At 42.2% G+C, this 13,180-nt stretch overlaps 1 protein-coding gene across 11 annotated transcripts in view; it reads left to right on the forward strand.

Annotated features, from left to right (window-relative positions):
• ppip5k1b (diphosphoinositol pentakisphosphate kinase 1b) overlaps positions 1–13,180 on the forward strand; it is a 46,075-nt gene that overhangs the window by 21,367 nt on the left and 11,528 nt on the right. For 2 of the 11 annotated variants that reach the window (XM_086209546.1, XM_086209545.1), the window contains exons 16-28: positions 512–633; positions 995–1,177; positions 1,352–1,493; positions 1,804–2,027; positions 2,255–2,382; positions 2,531–2,645; positions 3,189–3,296; positions 3,426–3,542; positions 4,041–4,181; positions 4,424–4,550; positions 6,552–6,701; positions 8,769–8,831; positions 12,067–12,252. In XM_086209546.1, the coding sequence (XP_086065672.1) occupies positions 512–633; positions 995–1,177; positions 1,352–1,493; positions 1,804–2,027; positions 2,255–2,382; positions 2,531–2,645; positions 3,189–3,296; positions 3,426–3,542; positions 4,041–4,181; positions 4,424–4,550; positions 6,552–6,701; positions 8,769–8,831; positions 12,067–12,252 (1,806 nt within the window). Of the gene's footprint in view, positions 1–511; positions 634–994; positions 1,178–1,351; positions 1,494–1,803; positions 2,028–2,254; positions 2,383–2,530; positions 2,646–3,188; positions 3,297–3,425; positions 3,543–4,040; positions 4,182–4,423; positions 4,551–6,551; positions 6,702–8,768; positions 8,832–12,066; positions 12,253–13,180 lie in introns of those variants that run through there. The other 9 variants (XM_086209547.1, XM_086209549.1, XM_086209550.1 and 6 more) reach the window with 9 other exon arrangements.

Consider the following 13,180-nt stretch of genomic DNA (forward strand, 5'->3'; position numbering starts at 1 on the left):
TATAACATCTGTCTATCTGGCTGTATACTCAAGATCAATGCATGAAGCAGCAGTGTGATTTGATCTGTCTGATTTGTATGCTTCTACATTAATACATATACTGTGTTTAACATTTGAATAAACCTTTTATTGTGTATGTCTGTAAACCTTTCATTGTGTCTGGACAGGTAATGTAAGGTACCTCCTCTAGATCTCATCTTCACAGGAGCTGTCAGTAGTTTTGGGGTTTACTCAACATTCACTCACTTACAGTTCATTTCATTCAGAGCACAAACTCCACCATTCAGTCAATAAGTAAAGCGAGCCATTCCAGAAGCTTATAAAGTATTTGGACCACTAAGTCTGCATAGGTGCTGTGTTGTCTGTGTGCCAATTTTTTTAGGGAAATCGTTGGTACTTTGGGTTCAATCAAACCAAAGTTTCATTGTTTTCCCGTCTTCTCTCTGAGGGTTAAAGATGTTTTGACCAATCCAGTTTGCTCAGACACTCCACGCTGTGCATGATGTTGCAGGTGACTATGCTGGATTTCCTGGCTGTGGCCTCCTCCGCCTGCACAGCACTTACCGCCACGACCTGAAGATCTATGCTTCTGATGAAGGCAGGGTGCAGATGACAGCTGCTGCGTTTGCCAAGGTAGCTTTTTCAGGATTATAATGAGAAATTATGAAATATTACTTAAGTATCTGATGATATATCTTCTTTATGCTCCACATCTCATGGATGAATTGGTGAGGAAATGAATCCAGTGATTTCCAGTAATGTGCACCTGTAGAGGCTCACCCTTCTAGACATGAAACAGGCTTCTCTGTGTAAATACCTCTTACATCACATGTTATGAAACTACAGAAACTAGAGTGGTCTTCTCTGGTAAAAAGAAACACCAGCTTGACTGTAACTCGAACAGTTAACAACATATCATATGCCTCGCAAAACACTAGTAGGTATAGAAGGAATGCCACATGATGACATGGGCTCATTTCTGGTTTCCTTTCAGGGTTTGCTGGCTCTAGAGGGGGAGCTAACTCCAATCCTGGTCCAGATGGTGAAGAGTGCCAACATGAACGGCCTGCTGGACAGTGACAGCGACTCTCTGACGGACTGCCAACAGAAGGTGAAAGCCAGGCTGCATGAAATCATGCAGAAGGACCAGGAGTTTACACAGGATGACTATCAGAAGGTATTTTTTTATATACATATTTTGCATTGGAAATTTAAAATTAGTTCATTTAAGCTGACACCAGTGTAGACAGGATGTTCTATTGCGAGTGTATCAAGTCCTTCCTGACTACATTCTTTAATAGATTTTATAGAGCATGTTAATGTATGTCTTCCTCTCTTTGCTAAATTGCAGTTAGCCCCAACAGGCAGCCCATCGCTAGTTAACTCTATGAAAGTCATACAGAGCCCAGTCAAAACCTGCGACAAGGTTTACACCCTCATCCAGAGCCTCACCTCACAAATCAGAAAGAGGCTGGAGGACCCTAAGTCTTCAGGTAGGTGGCTCTGCTGAAGGGCTAATATTAGCAAACTAACATTTTTACAATGCCAACATTTTAGCATATTAAAACCTAGAGATTATGTTCAGTTTCCAGGATTTTGATTTCATGGATCATGAATTTACAGGATGTTAAAACAGCAATTTCCGTGTCATTTACCATTCAATCATGCACTGCAAATGTTTGCGTTTATTGAACTACCTTACTTGTATTATCTATCTGTTTACCTCCTATTCATATAATTGTGAAACACTTTGTTGACCTGGTGCTGTTTTACGATAATAAGTGTAACTTGACTTGATCCTAGATCTGCAACTTTACCACAGCGAGACACTGGAGCTGATGTTGCAGCGCTGGTCTAAACTAGAACGAGATTTCCGCATGAAGAACGGGCGCTACGACATCAGCAAGATCCCTGACATCTATGACTGCATCAAATATGATACACAGCACAATGCATCGCTTGACCTGGAGGACACACTGGAGCTGTTCAGACTGTCCCGTGCTCTGGCCGACATCGTCATACCACAGGTTAAAGGAGATGTGTTATTAGCTAGTTTAAGTTTCCCCCACTATTCCCTTGTATAGTTGTGTTCTTAGTGTGCTGAGCAGGACCGAGGTAGTCCATTAGCTACTGCCTCTGAAACAAATTTGGACCATATATTCTTTAAAAGGGAGGAAATACCTTTTCATGAAATTCTTTAATGAAAGGATACATTTTACTTCTTTTTTTTCCCCTCTTCCTCCATGCCATGTAGGAGTATGGTATCAGCAAAGCAGAGAAACTGGACATTGCTCAGGCTTACTGTGTCCCCCTGATGAAGAAAATCCAGCTGGACCTGCAGAGGACACACGAGGACGAGGCTGTTAACAAGCTGCACCCACTGTGAGAATACAAACTGTCACTGAGGCACACAAACAGAGTAACATGTGCATAGCCTGCACACGTGTATACACAGTCTGTGTTTCTGAAGAGATCCTGGTTCTGTTTAGACTAATGAGCTGTGTTTCATCTCCTGCCTCCTGGTGTTTAGGTATTCTCGGGGAGTGATGTCTCCTGGTCGTCACGTCCGCACACGCCTTTATTTCACCAGCGAGAGCCACGTTCACTCCCTGCTCAGCATCTTCCGCTACGGAGGACTGCTGGATGTACGCTTGTTTTGATCATCCCTGACAGTTTTGTTTCCTCTCTGTATCTGCTGATGTTAATTTGCTACTAAATTTGGACCGAGCAGTGAGACATTATTCCAGTATTCTAATATACTGTGAAAACTTACATGTTCCTGTTGGAAATAAATAATAAAACATTTTACTGGGTATGATGAACATATCAGCAGATATCCAGGAGAATCTTACGAAAATAGACTGCTTTGGTGTCAACCTCGGCAACTGAAATGTTCTGACTCTTAAAAATTACACTAAAGAATCTTCATTTAAAAAATTCTAAACCGTTAAAGCACTCCATAATGTCTTAGCTTTTTTTCCTGATGAAAATTTTAAAAAAAAGAACAGTTGAACACAGCATTTAACATTATTTGATTTTAATATCACTTTTCATACATTTGCAGTGCCATGATAGATGCTTTTATCTACCTGATGTGAGTGATATGTCTCTGTGTTTTCACTCTATATTTGATTTGATTTGTATGTCTTGTGTATGCTTTTCTTGATTCGTGCGTGCATAAATGTCAGGAGGAGAAGGACCAGCAGTGGAAACAGGCTATGGACTACCTGAGTGCTGTGACTGAACTTAATTACATGACCCAGATAGTCATCATGCTGTATGAGGACAACAAGAAGGTCGGCCTTATGACCTGCTGCACCACTGCAGTAGCAGGTGTTTGCTCCTCTGTCATCATTACTGTCATTTATAGAATAATTTATGTCCCCATTCTTGTTTGTGTGTCTGTGTGTGTGTTTGGTAAGCAGGACCCCTCCTCAGAGGAACGTTTCCATGTAGAACTCCACTTCAGTCCGGGAGTCAAAGGATGTGAAGATGAGGAAAACGTTCCTCTCGGCTTCGGTTTCCGACCAGCTTCCTCAGAGGTGTGTGTGTGTGTGTGTGTGTGTGTGTGTGTGTGTCTTTTTTCAGGTTTATAGTTGCAGGACATAAAATCTGAACCTCTGACTGTGTCTGAAAGAATATACTTAACTAGGCATGTTTGTCTTGTGCTCACATGAACACGCTGTAATAAACTTTTTATGTTGCACCACACTGGTACATGGTGTGTGTGTGTGTGTGTTGGCACATTCTTTGGCGTAGATTAGCTGCGGAACAATGCATTGCAGCAATGTGACGCTTGCAGCCTGTTTCCTTCATAGAGGAGGCGTTAATAGATTGGAGAGCACCTTGTGCCTTTGCTTGTAAATTAGTTTTTTGCTCGTTTAGTAGAGTTAATTGTGCTTCACTAGTTTTATGTGACAACAGCCATATTGACAATTAGAAATGCACAATATAAGATTTTTTGCTGATATGCTAATGCTAACCAGTGTGGCTGAGAGCTGATATTTACCCATGGCCACATTATCTGTAACGTTATCCAGAACCAAGACAAGAAGCCCAATCAGGGTAGTCTGGAGGACCTCTCACAGGACCAACCCGACCAGGCACTTCCTGTCTCTGAGCCCATCAACATCCAGCGAAGGTCCCCCATGATTCGCAACCGCAAGACTGGCTCCATGGAGGTACTGGAGAGTAGACTTAGTGCTTTGCAACAGGCAGATGCCATGTTATTAATTTGAGATTTTGATTTTTTTTTTCTCCACGTATATCCAACTTTCAAGGTTCTCTTCAGTTTTACCCTTGCCCTTTTTCCTGACTCTTTTCTTTTAAAGCCAAGTGTTGTGGTTTTATTGAAGACATCAGGTCCCTGGTTTCATAGTTCACCTATTTCAGTCTTAACCCCAGTCTCCATGGCCCCACTCAGGTCCTCTCTGAGACCTCCCCCACCCAGTCCTCCAAAGGCTCCACATCCCACCGACTCTTCCCCTCGTGCTCGCGCCAGTCTCCCGAGGTCAAACCAACCAGTGGCCTAGGTGGGCACCTCTTCTCTGGTGTGTGTGCTTTCTGTTGATGAGCGTGTGGATGAGAGAGTGTGAGAGATTTCATGCCAGCAGACACACTGACTTCACTTCACAGCACATTTATCTCCAGCTGTGACTTCCTCCTCACACTCCCACCCTTCTGTATTCCTCCATCTCTTCCTCACAACTGTTCATATATTTTTCTACTCCTCACTTTTTTTTCCGATCACCCCCCCCCCTCTCGGACGGTCACACGGTCACATGGCTTTCATCCCAGCTTGGCTGAGCAGCAGCCAAGCAGGATCAGACTCCAAACTATGTAGGCTAGAGGTCAGGGAAGAGAGTGGCATTCACAGTCAACTGCAGGATCTCTGGTGTCACATAGTGTTCAGTGATGTTCCGATATCCCCTCTAGGTGATAATGTGACGATCTATGGAACATAGTCCTGGTGTTGCTATTTCTGTTTTCTGTGGTCACTGCAAGCAACAAACCAAATATCAGAAAATGTACTTCAATGACAACAGCCAAGCTTATTAGATATTGAATGTGTACCAATTCCATACAAGATACAATTTATATATTCATGTTGTACTGTTTTTGTACAACAGTTTTCCAAAAATTGGGACTTACTTTACAGATTTGTTCAAGTATGAACCTGTTAATGTAAGCAATATCATCCATTATACTGGATAATGTCAAGGCCAACTTTAAAAAGCAGGAAAATAATCTTAATACTGATTTTATTCGTTGCTTTTTGCTGCTGAGTTTCTAATAACAAAATGTTGAAAAATCTTATTTATTAAGTGCTCCATGTGGTTTGTTGTCTTGAACTGGTACACAGTTTAGTGCTCCCACACAGCAACTGGACCTGTAGAAGATGTTGGTGTACTTTTCTTGAACTTAACTATCAAGCACAAAATTTTAAATTCAATGAATCTGAAAACTTTACGAACCACACATGGCTCCTGACGTAACAGCTCCCTCATAGGGAGTACCCTTAAAGCACTCTTTATCTTCTTCCCAAATGCCTTTAACTCCTAACATCATGCTAACTTGAAAGTGAGAAAGCTTTGCACTGCCAGTGCTACAGTATTTGTCACTGCATGCATTAATCTTGTCACTCAGGACTTGATTCTCACAATTCTGAAAGCAGCCAGTTAGATCTGTGCTCTGCATCTCAAGCCGCTGGGTATTCTCCAATCATGTTTATCATTTAATGTATACTAAGAGCGAAACTGTTGAGAGATCCCTCCCTGTGCATTACCAACAACACTGCACAGGTCACAGCTGAGAGGAGCATGTGTCCGGGACGACCTCTGGTAGTGCAACTTCATACTGTTTATAGAACAAAGCCATGAGGTGCAGACAACACTGATACGATTTAGGTTGGTTTGTTCTCTCTTTCTCTCTCTCTCTGCAGGTCCAAGGACAAAATCTTTTCTTGTCTGCAGCATACAAACTCTAGTGTTTTGAAAAAGAAGATTGGAAATATGAGACTTACACAATCAAATGTAATTTCAGAGGGTTTATACACCAGTAGAGGGCTTTGCAAAAATCCCCCTTTCACACTTGGCGTCTTTGTCACGCCCCTTCCGCATTTTGCTTACAAACAAAACTGCACGCACTCTTTTTTTTTTTCTTTACACGTGTGCACGGATGCACCCACATAAACATACTCAGCTCTTAAAGATGTGGCCATTGTTGTGAAAACCTTGTAGATTGCATGTCATCATTTCTAGGACCAAACAGCAGATTTGTCTTCAAATTGTCTATGACGTCCTTCTCGGTTCTAAAGCCTGTCGAGGATTTTCACGTTTTGAAATTAGAGAATCACCTGATTTTTCGTTAGTTTTCATTATTTGAGATGTCACTGATGCCAAAAACTACCCACAGCAGCTGTTTGTTTTGAATAATAATGGCATGGTGTGTCATATAAACTAATACGCACCCTTCACACCTCCACTCCCTCCCCACCCGTTCCATCCATCCCCTCACCCTGCACACCTCCCCCCTGGCTCCTCCTCACACAGGCTCGCTCTGCTCTGGCCTCTTCAGTGCCTCTGCACTCGGGGTGTCCTGTAGCGCCCCCAACCTGCGGGACTACGTCCGCACACACCATCATCACCTCCGAAAACCACCCCTGTCCCCTGGCAGTCTTCCTTGCCAGATTGGCATGTTCGGTATGTTCACGTCGCTGTCTCTCTTCCTTCCTTCACAGGGCGGGTATTTTCATCTCTGTCCTTTTCAAAAAGGTTTGAAAATTCTCTGGCTGCTTCTTTTTTTTCTACTGTCTCTTCCTAAGCATTGGATATGTTGATTTTTGGGACATTGGGGTTTATCTTTTTTTTCCCTCCCAACCAAAGTTTCCACCCCTGTCAAGCTCTGGTTCCAAAAACAACGTTGCAGTTTCAGTGAATTGCATCATCTATTTGAGTGATTTATTTCAGTGTGCATGATAATGGCACTGAATTGACAGCAGAGCGTTTGTCTGTGCAGTGGAGGCTGAACATGCAAACTGCCGTTGGACTGCATGCTGTACTGCCGTTATTACTCTCTTCCAAATCAGCACGGCCACTTCACATTTCTGTCTGCTTGTTTTCAAAGAGTTAAAAATATTCTCTCTGTGCATGTTTCCGTACAAACTATATATCGTCTCTTAAGGAATTAAAATTTATAACTCTCAGTAAAGTTTTTTTTTTTTGTTGGTTTTTGTTTTATAGAAGCCATAAGTCTGGCTTTAAAAAAAAAAAAAAATCAAATTTTTTTTGCTTTTCTTGTCATTAAAAAGCTCCGGCTGTTATTATACATATCTATAAAAAAATTTTTTTTTTCATATTTTCATCTTCAGATAATTCCTGGTTGTATTTGTCTTAATGTATATGATACCTACATGTACAGTCAAGCTGGTTCGATGGTGTAGAACTTCTGGGTTGGATATCATTCTTGTGCCCACTGCTGTTTCGTCTCTCAAGTTTGTTCAGTCCTTCCCAAGGACAAATCTGAAGCATTCTATGTACGTTAGCAGCAGATATTTCTTCCTATCATATGAATGCATATTAGCACCCCCACTGTGGATTTGTAGCACTTTGTTGTTCACTCTGTCCACTGGGTGTCACTCTTACTGAAAGGCTAGACACTGCCGGGAGCATGCTTTTCTCTCTCAGCTGTGTTGCATCATGTTATGTGGAAGATGAGGTTCAGACAGACGACAGTGCAGTTCCGTAAGGGATACAAACACAATCCAGGTTTGAATTCAGACCTGAGAAAGCTGCTTTGCTGGGGACGAGTATACTGCTAAGAGTCGTATGAGCGCCTTTTCTTTTTATCCACAGTTTCATTGTGGTTGATAATGTTTCTGATTTTTTTTTCTCCCAAAGCTCCACCTCCACATCACAACAGGTAGAGTGTTTGTGAAAGAAATAGTACATAATTTTTGGGTATATTTCATATTCTTCTTTCCCACATAGAAAAACATATTGCTCATGTATGAGGGGGAAACAGCTGGACTGGTTGTTCAGATCTAACAGTAATTCCCATGTTTTACTTCCTTTGTATCATTTATACCAACATTTGTAGTTTCCCTATGTTTTATGTTCCCAGAATGTCCTCTTGCTGCTTGGCAACTGACAGTGATTCCAGGAAGTTGCTTTGCCCAGCCAAGAGATAGTCAGGCACAACAACAGCCTGCACAAATCACATGTTAGCTAGTGAGGTTTGGAGGTGATGGAGGGGGGATTGTGTTTTCTTTTCTAAAGCTGCCCTTTTTCCAGCTTTTGTGCTAAGCTAAGCTAACCGACCTCTGGCAGACTGTAAGATCCACCATACAGACAAGAGTGGTATGGATTTCCTCATCTAGAAAATCAATATGTTGTTTCCAAAAATACTGAACTGTTTCTTTAAGAAATACAAAGATCTCAGTAGCCAGTAGCGGTTCTCAAGTTGTTTACTGTAGCAGAGCAGTCATTCCGTCTGCATGTTAATTTTTCAGCCAAAATCTCCATCGTAACTTCATCTACTCCACAACATCCCCACTCACCTCCTCTGATCTGTTTATTCAGTGATGCCCTTCTGCATGTTTGTTGGTAGTCGTTGATAAATCAACGTGCAAACTCTCTCTCCCTCCCTCTCTCTCTCTCTCTCTTTTTCCCCGTGTCTTCTATTCCCTCATCCACACATAAAACAGGCAAACAGACAGACACAGGTACCAGCAGTCCCAGTAATACCAGTTACTTCTCTTATCTCCTCAGAGCTGTTCTCTATGCCGGCAGTAAAGAGATTTTCTGTGTCGTTTGCCAGGCATCCGACTAATGGTATGTCTGCTTTTATTCGTTTATGTTCGACACTCCTCCATTTTTCCTGTTATCTTGCATGATCCTTTTTTTTTTTTTTTTTTTGGTGGGAAAACATATTTTCTTTTTTGAGGGGTTGCCGTTTGGCTTTGTTAATTTTAAGATTTTTTTTTCTTTTTTTCCAAGAGAGTTTCTGTTCACCCCACAATCTCGGTGTTCGTTGTACTTGTGTGTTGTTTTTCGGCCCTCACCTCTAACACCAAACCGCTCTGCCTGCACCTTTAATTGGCCTCTGATCTGCTGTCACTCCATGGGATGGTTGTGTGTGCCAAAATATATCTCCTTTCCTAGATATATTTGCACTCTGAGGTCACTTGTGAACACGTAACATATTCTCACTTGCACTTTTTTTTTTTTTTCAATATTTTAAATCATTTATCTTTAAATTTTCCATTTTTGGTGTTTTTAAAAAGTTGTAACTGTATGTGAGCCGCAGTCCAGCCAATTATTGAAAACTTTTCTTCTGCCATTTCAGCCACCTTTGTAATAAAAATGTGTCAGGAGTTCAATGGTTGTGTTGTGGTTTTAGGAAACTCATTAATTTGCTGTTTTTGGCTCTCACTGATTTATTTATTTTACCTCTACCCAAAATGAAGGCGTGGTGAGTTTTGGTTGCTTAATGGATTATTGATAATGCCCAAAAATGCATTTGTACTGTGTTTGCATTGTTAGATTTCATCAAATTAGTTGAGTATACTTTTCTTTTTAAAAAAAAGGAACAAAAAACTAAACCCTTCTTCATCAAAACACCACTGAATAGTGCTTTTTTTTATGGTCACAGAATAAGTCAGTAAAGCCAAACCGTTGATGCTAACTGTCTGCTGTGAGACCGATTCTCCAGTAATAACGCGTGAAGTAGTCCTCTAACATGACTCGGCCTGTATGGTGAAAACTGCAAATTTCTGTTACTAACTAGATCAATGCAAAGTTGTGTTGTTGTTGTTTTTTTACAGCAGCTTGAAGAATTTAATGACTCAATCGTGAGTTCTTATCAAAGTTCTTTAAATTAATTCTAAAGCTGCAGTGCAGTCACACTCAGTCTGTGTCACTGTGTGGAGAGAATATTCATGGATGAGATCACTCATGCAAGATTGAAGTATTTGGAAGTTGCGGTCGAAAATACTGACGTGACTTGAGTGGTTCTCCTGTTTAGATCAGTTGTTCAGAACCGGCCCGCTACTGCCTGGGATGGTGGTGCGATGAGTGCTGGCTATACTTCACAAGAGGAAATACATGTCACCCTGACCCGAGGATCATGTCGTGTTGATTCTGGATGACGAGCAGAGTCGGTGTAGCTCAGAAACCTGATACAATGTTGACAAGTGTTAGGAAAACCCAAGAACCACAGTTATGCCCAGTTTGGACTGGAGAACTCTCTGTGTGTGGAGGCTTCGTGCTTTGTTTCAGATTGGTCTTTGTTTAATAAATAAACCTTTGCTATTTTTGTACAGCGGAGAGCAGATGAGCAAGTATTCAAAATCACAATCATATAATAAAAAAACAACAACAAAAAAAAACAATCCACGTTTTCAGCTCCGAATTATGTTACTGCATTTACAGGTTAGCTGCTTGTTTGAAAATCTTCACCAGTTTAACAGAGAATCACGAGAGAGAGAGAGGGAGGGAGAGAGAACTCATAGTTTTGTTTGTGGAAGTCTGGTGGAGTTCTAACAGGGCATTTAGCTGTGAAGAGCCTTTCATTTTCAGAACATTATCTTTAATATTTTTTCTTTCAGAGCGAGTTGTAAATCTGTCCGGTCACATTTTCACGAACAATGACGTTGATTAGAGCAAAGCCTGGAATCAGATGGTCTTATTACTTTTTTTTTTTTCTTTCTGCTAGCGCGTATAAAAAGCCATGTACTGCATGAATGTATTATCCATTAAGAATCAATTTACTAGCTCTCCAAAGAACGAGGACATTAGCATTCAATCAATTTTAATGCATGAAGAGAAGTGCAGTCAGTATTGTCCTGCTCACTCGGCCTTGTTCTCAGTAACATTTTAAGTCAAACAATCAACAGGATTGAAAGGGAAGTGTGTTCTTCACATGTATGTATCCGTCGCTGCTGTATTGCTCTGGAGATAAATAGCCACTTGGGTTCACAGTGAAATGTCTATTGAACATCACATCTGTTGAATAGATTGTTATGAACTTTTGTACAAACACTTGTGTGCCCCAGAGGCTGAATCCTAACGTACCCGGGTGACATTTGTGTTGGTGAGTGACATTTACCCACAACTGACACATAGACTTCTAAATGGGTTCACTCATACACATTCCCCTCAGGACATTTTCATAACTTAGGTGATCCTGTGACTTTTCCTTTTGTGCAGACACAATCTTTATCTGCTGCTTGATGTTCCATCGGTAGAACACCTCACTAGCACGGAAGTGACTAAAAGCTGACCAAATTCTTTACAACTCCAACGATACGTCGATACTAAACATCATGATGTAATTTAGCTTTAGAGCTCATGGTATGCCGACTCTGACAGAGATTTAAATAATCAATGTCTGCACAGTTGATGATGAAACAGCTTCTCTCTTAATGGAAGGGGGGGGGGGGGGGCACGTTGAGATACCCCGGGTCTGTCCGTGATGCGTGACCTCACTGGCTGGCTCCGTCTTGCAGCCGTTTCTATAGCGATGCAGTCATCTTGAATGAACGGAGGGTCTGCGGGCATCACATGCTCATTGGTGACAAATAGACCCCAAAGAGGTGAATTCTGTCCTGGATGTCACTCAGCTAATGTGGTCCATGTCAATAAAATTACAATGATTACTGACCGTGACAGCCTTCGCCGACGGTATGTATGATGTCACACATCACGGACGAAGCCGTGTATTTCGGGCCTCGCAGTTTCTGCTGCGGGCGATCGATCGATTTAATTGTTGCTTACTGTCCACTATTTGACCGAGGGTGAACTTTTCAGGTAAATGTTGAAGCGTAGTTTTCAACTATAATATGTGACCGCCAACTACAGCTGTGGTAACAGTCAACTGCATGTCTCAAAGGAAGTCTGACATGATTAATGTCCCAGCTCCGTCTCCCTGTTCTACAAACACAGTCCTTCCAACACACTTCTCCCTTCTAGCTCTGTGCATATACAGCTCCTATCACTCCTCCTGTTCTCTTGCTCCACTGTACTCTGTGTCTCTTCCTCTCTCCTTGCTCTGCCTCTTGTTCCTTAGAACCCTCAGACGAGCACCGTGTAGTCCATCTGCTGGGGGGGCTGCCCGCTGAGCAGGCCCTGCTGGGGTTTGCTCCTCCGGCTGTGGATGGGGCCACGGCCCAACACCTGCTCCACTGCCCTTACCACCTTCGCCTCCTCAAGACCTTGCTGAAGTCTGGTCAGGAACTGCCAGAATCTTTCCACGGTCAGCCTGGGTAGAGCTGCTGTCGTCTTGTTGCCTCGAGTCCCTCTAGCCCCGTTCAGGCAGTGCTGGGGCAAGAGGGACGCTGCCCATGCCAGTTGAGCTTTGCATCTTCTGTAGTTCACTGCTTTCCTTTTTTTGCAGCTTGGCCTGTTCTGTATTTCTGCCTGTGCATTTATCCATTTCTCCTCATTCTGTCTGTTAATCACATCTGCTCCATCAGTCCAGGTGCAAACAAGTGCCAGTGTTTATTTATTTCCACTGCTACCATATGATGTAACACCATTTTCCACTGCAGACCCAGTTGCGGTGAAGTTGCAGGTAGTGTCTGCCTTGTATCTCTTGTAATGTGACACATTTCCAGGTGAAACCAAGTGTGAGGGTGAGGAGGGTACAGATCAATGAGAGAAACCGGCCATGATTTAGTTGGTTGACACAGAGCTCCAGAGGACTGACGGGTGCTGCTTTCATCTCCCTCACCTGCACTGTTAGCTTCACGGGAGACATGAGACGGAGGGTGTTTTTATTCTGGTATCGGTGTTTGAGGCGTTACAAAAATTCATTCACTTGAAAACTGGCTGTTATCTCCTACAGCATAAACATATAGTGCAAACAGTCTCGATCCAGATTTATTACATTTTCTCTGTGTGTGGCCAAGATGGAATTTGAGTGTGTAATATTATGAGTTGGTGGAGAAATTGTGTAATGCTGATATCCTGAATTCCATCAGATCTCCTTTGACATTGTTTCACTGCGATATGTTGGTCCCTATTGGCCGATATAAATACAATGCAAAATGTATTGATTAATATGCCTGCTTGACCGGTTTATACTTGGAGCTCGACAGGATACCTGTGAATCATATTTGTTCCGGTTCTTCCTTGAACAAAAACTTGAAGACTGCCGCACCATTTCTGGAATAGAGCTGGGC

This window comes from Aulostomus chinensis, chromosome 7, assembly GCF_037954235.1.
Source record: "Aulostomus chinensis isolate RoL2024-O1b breed Wild chromosome 7, RoL_Achi_v1.0, whole genome shotgun sequence".
Taxonomy (NCBI): Eukaryota; Metazoa; Chordata; class Actinopteri; order Syngnathiformes; family Aulostomidae; genus Aulostomus; species Aulostomus chinensis.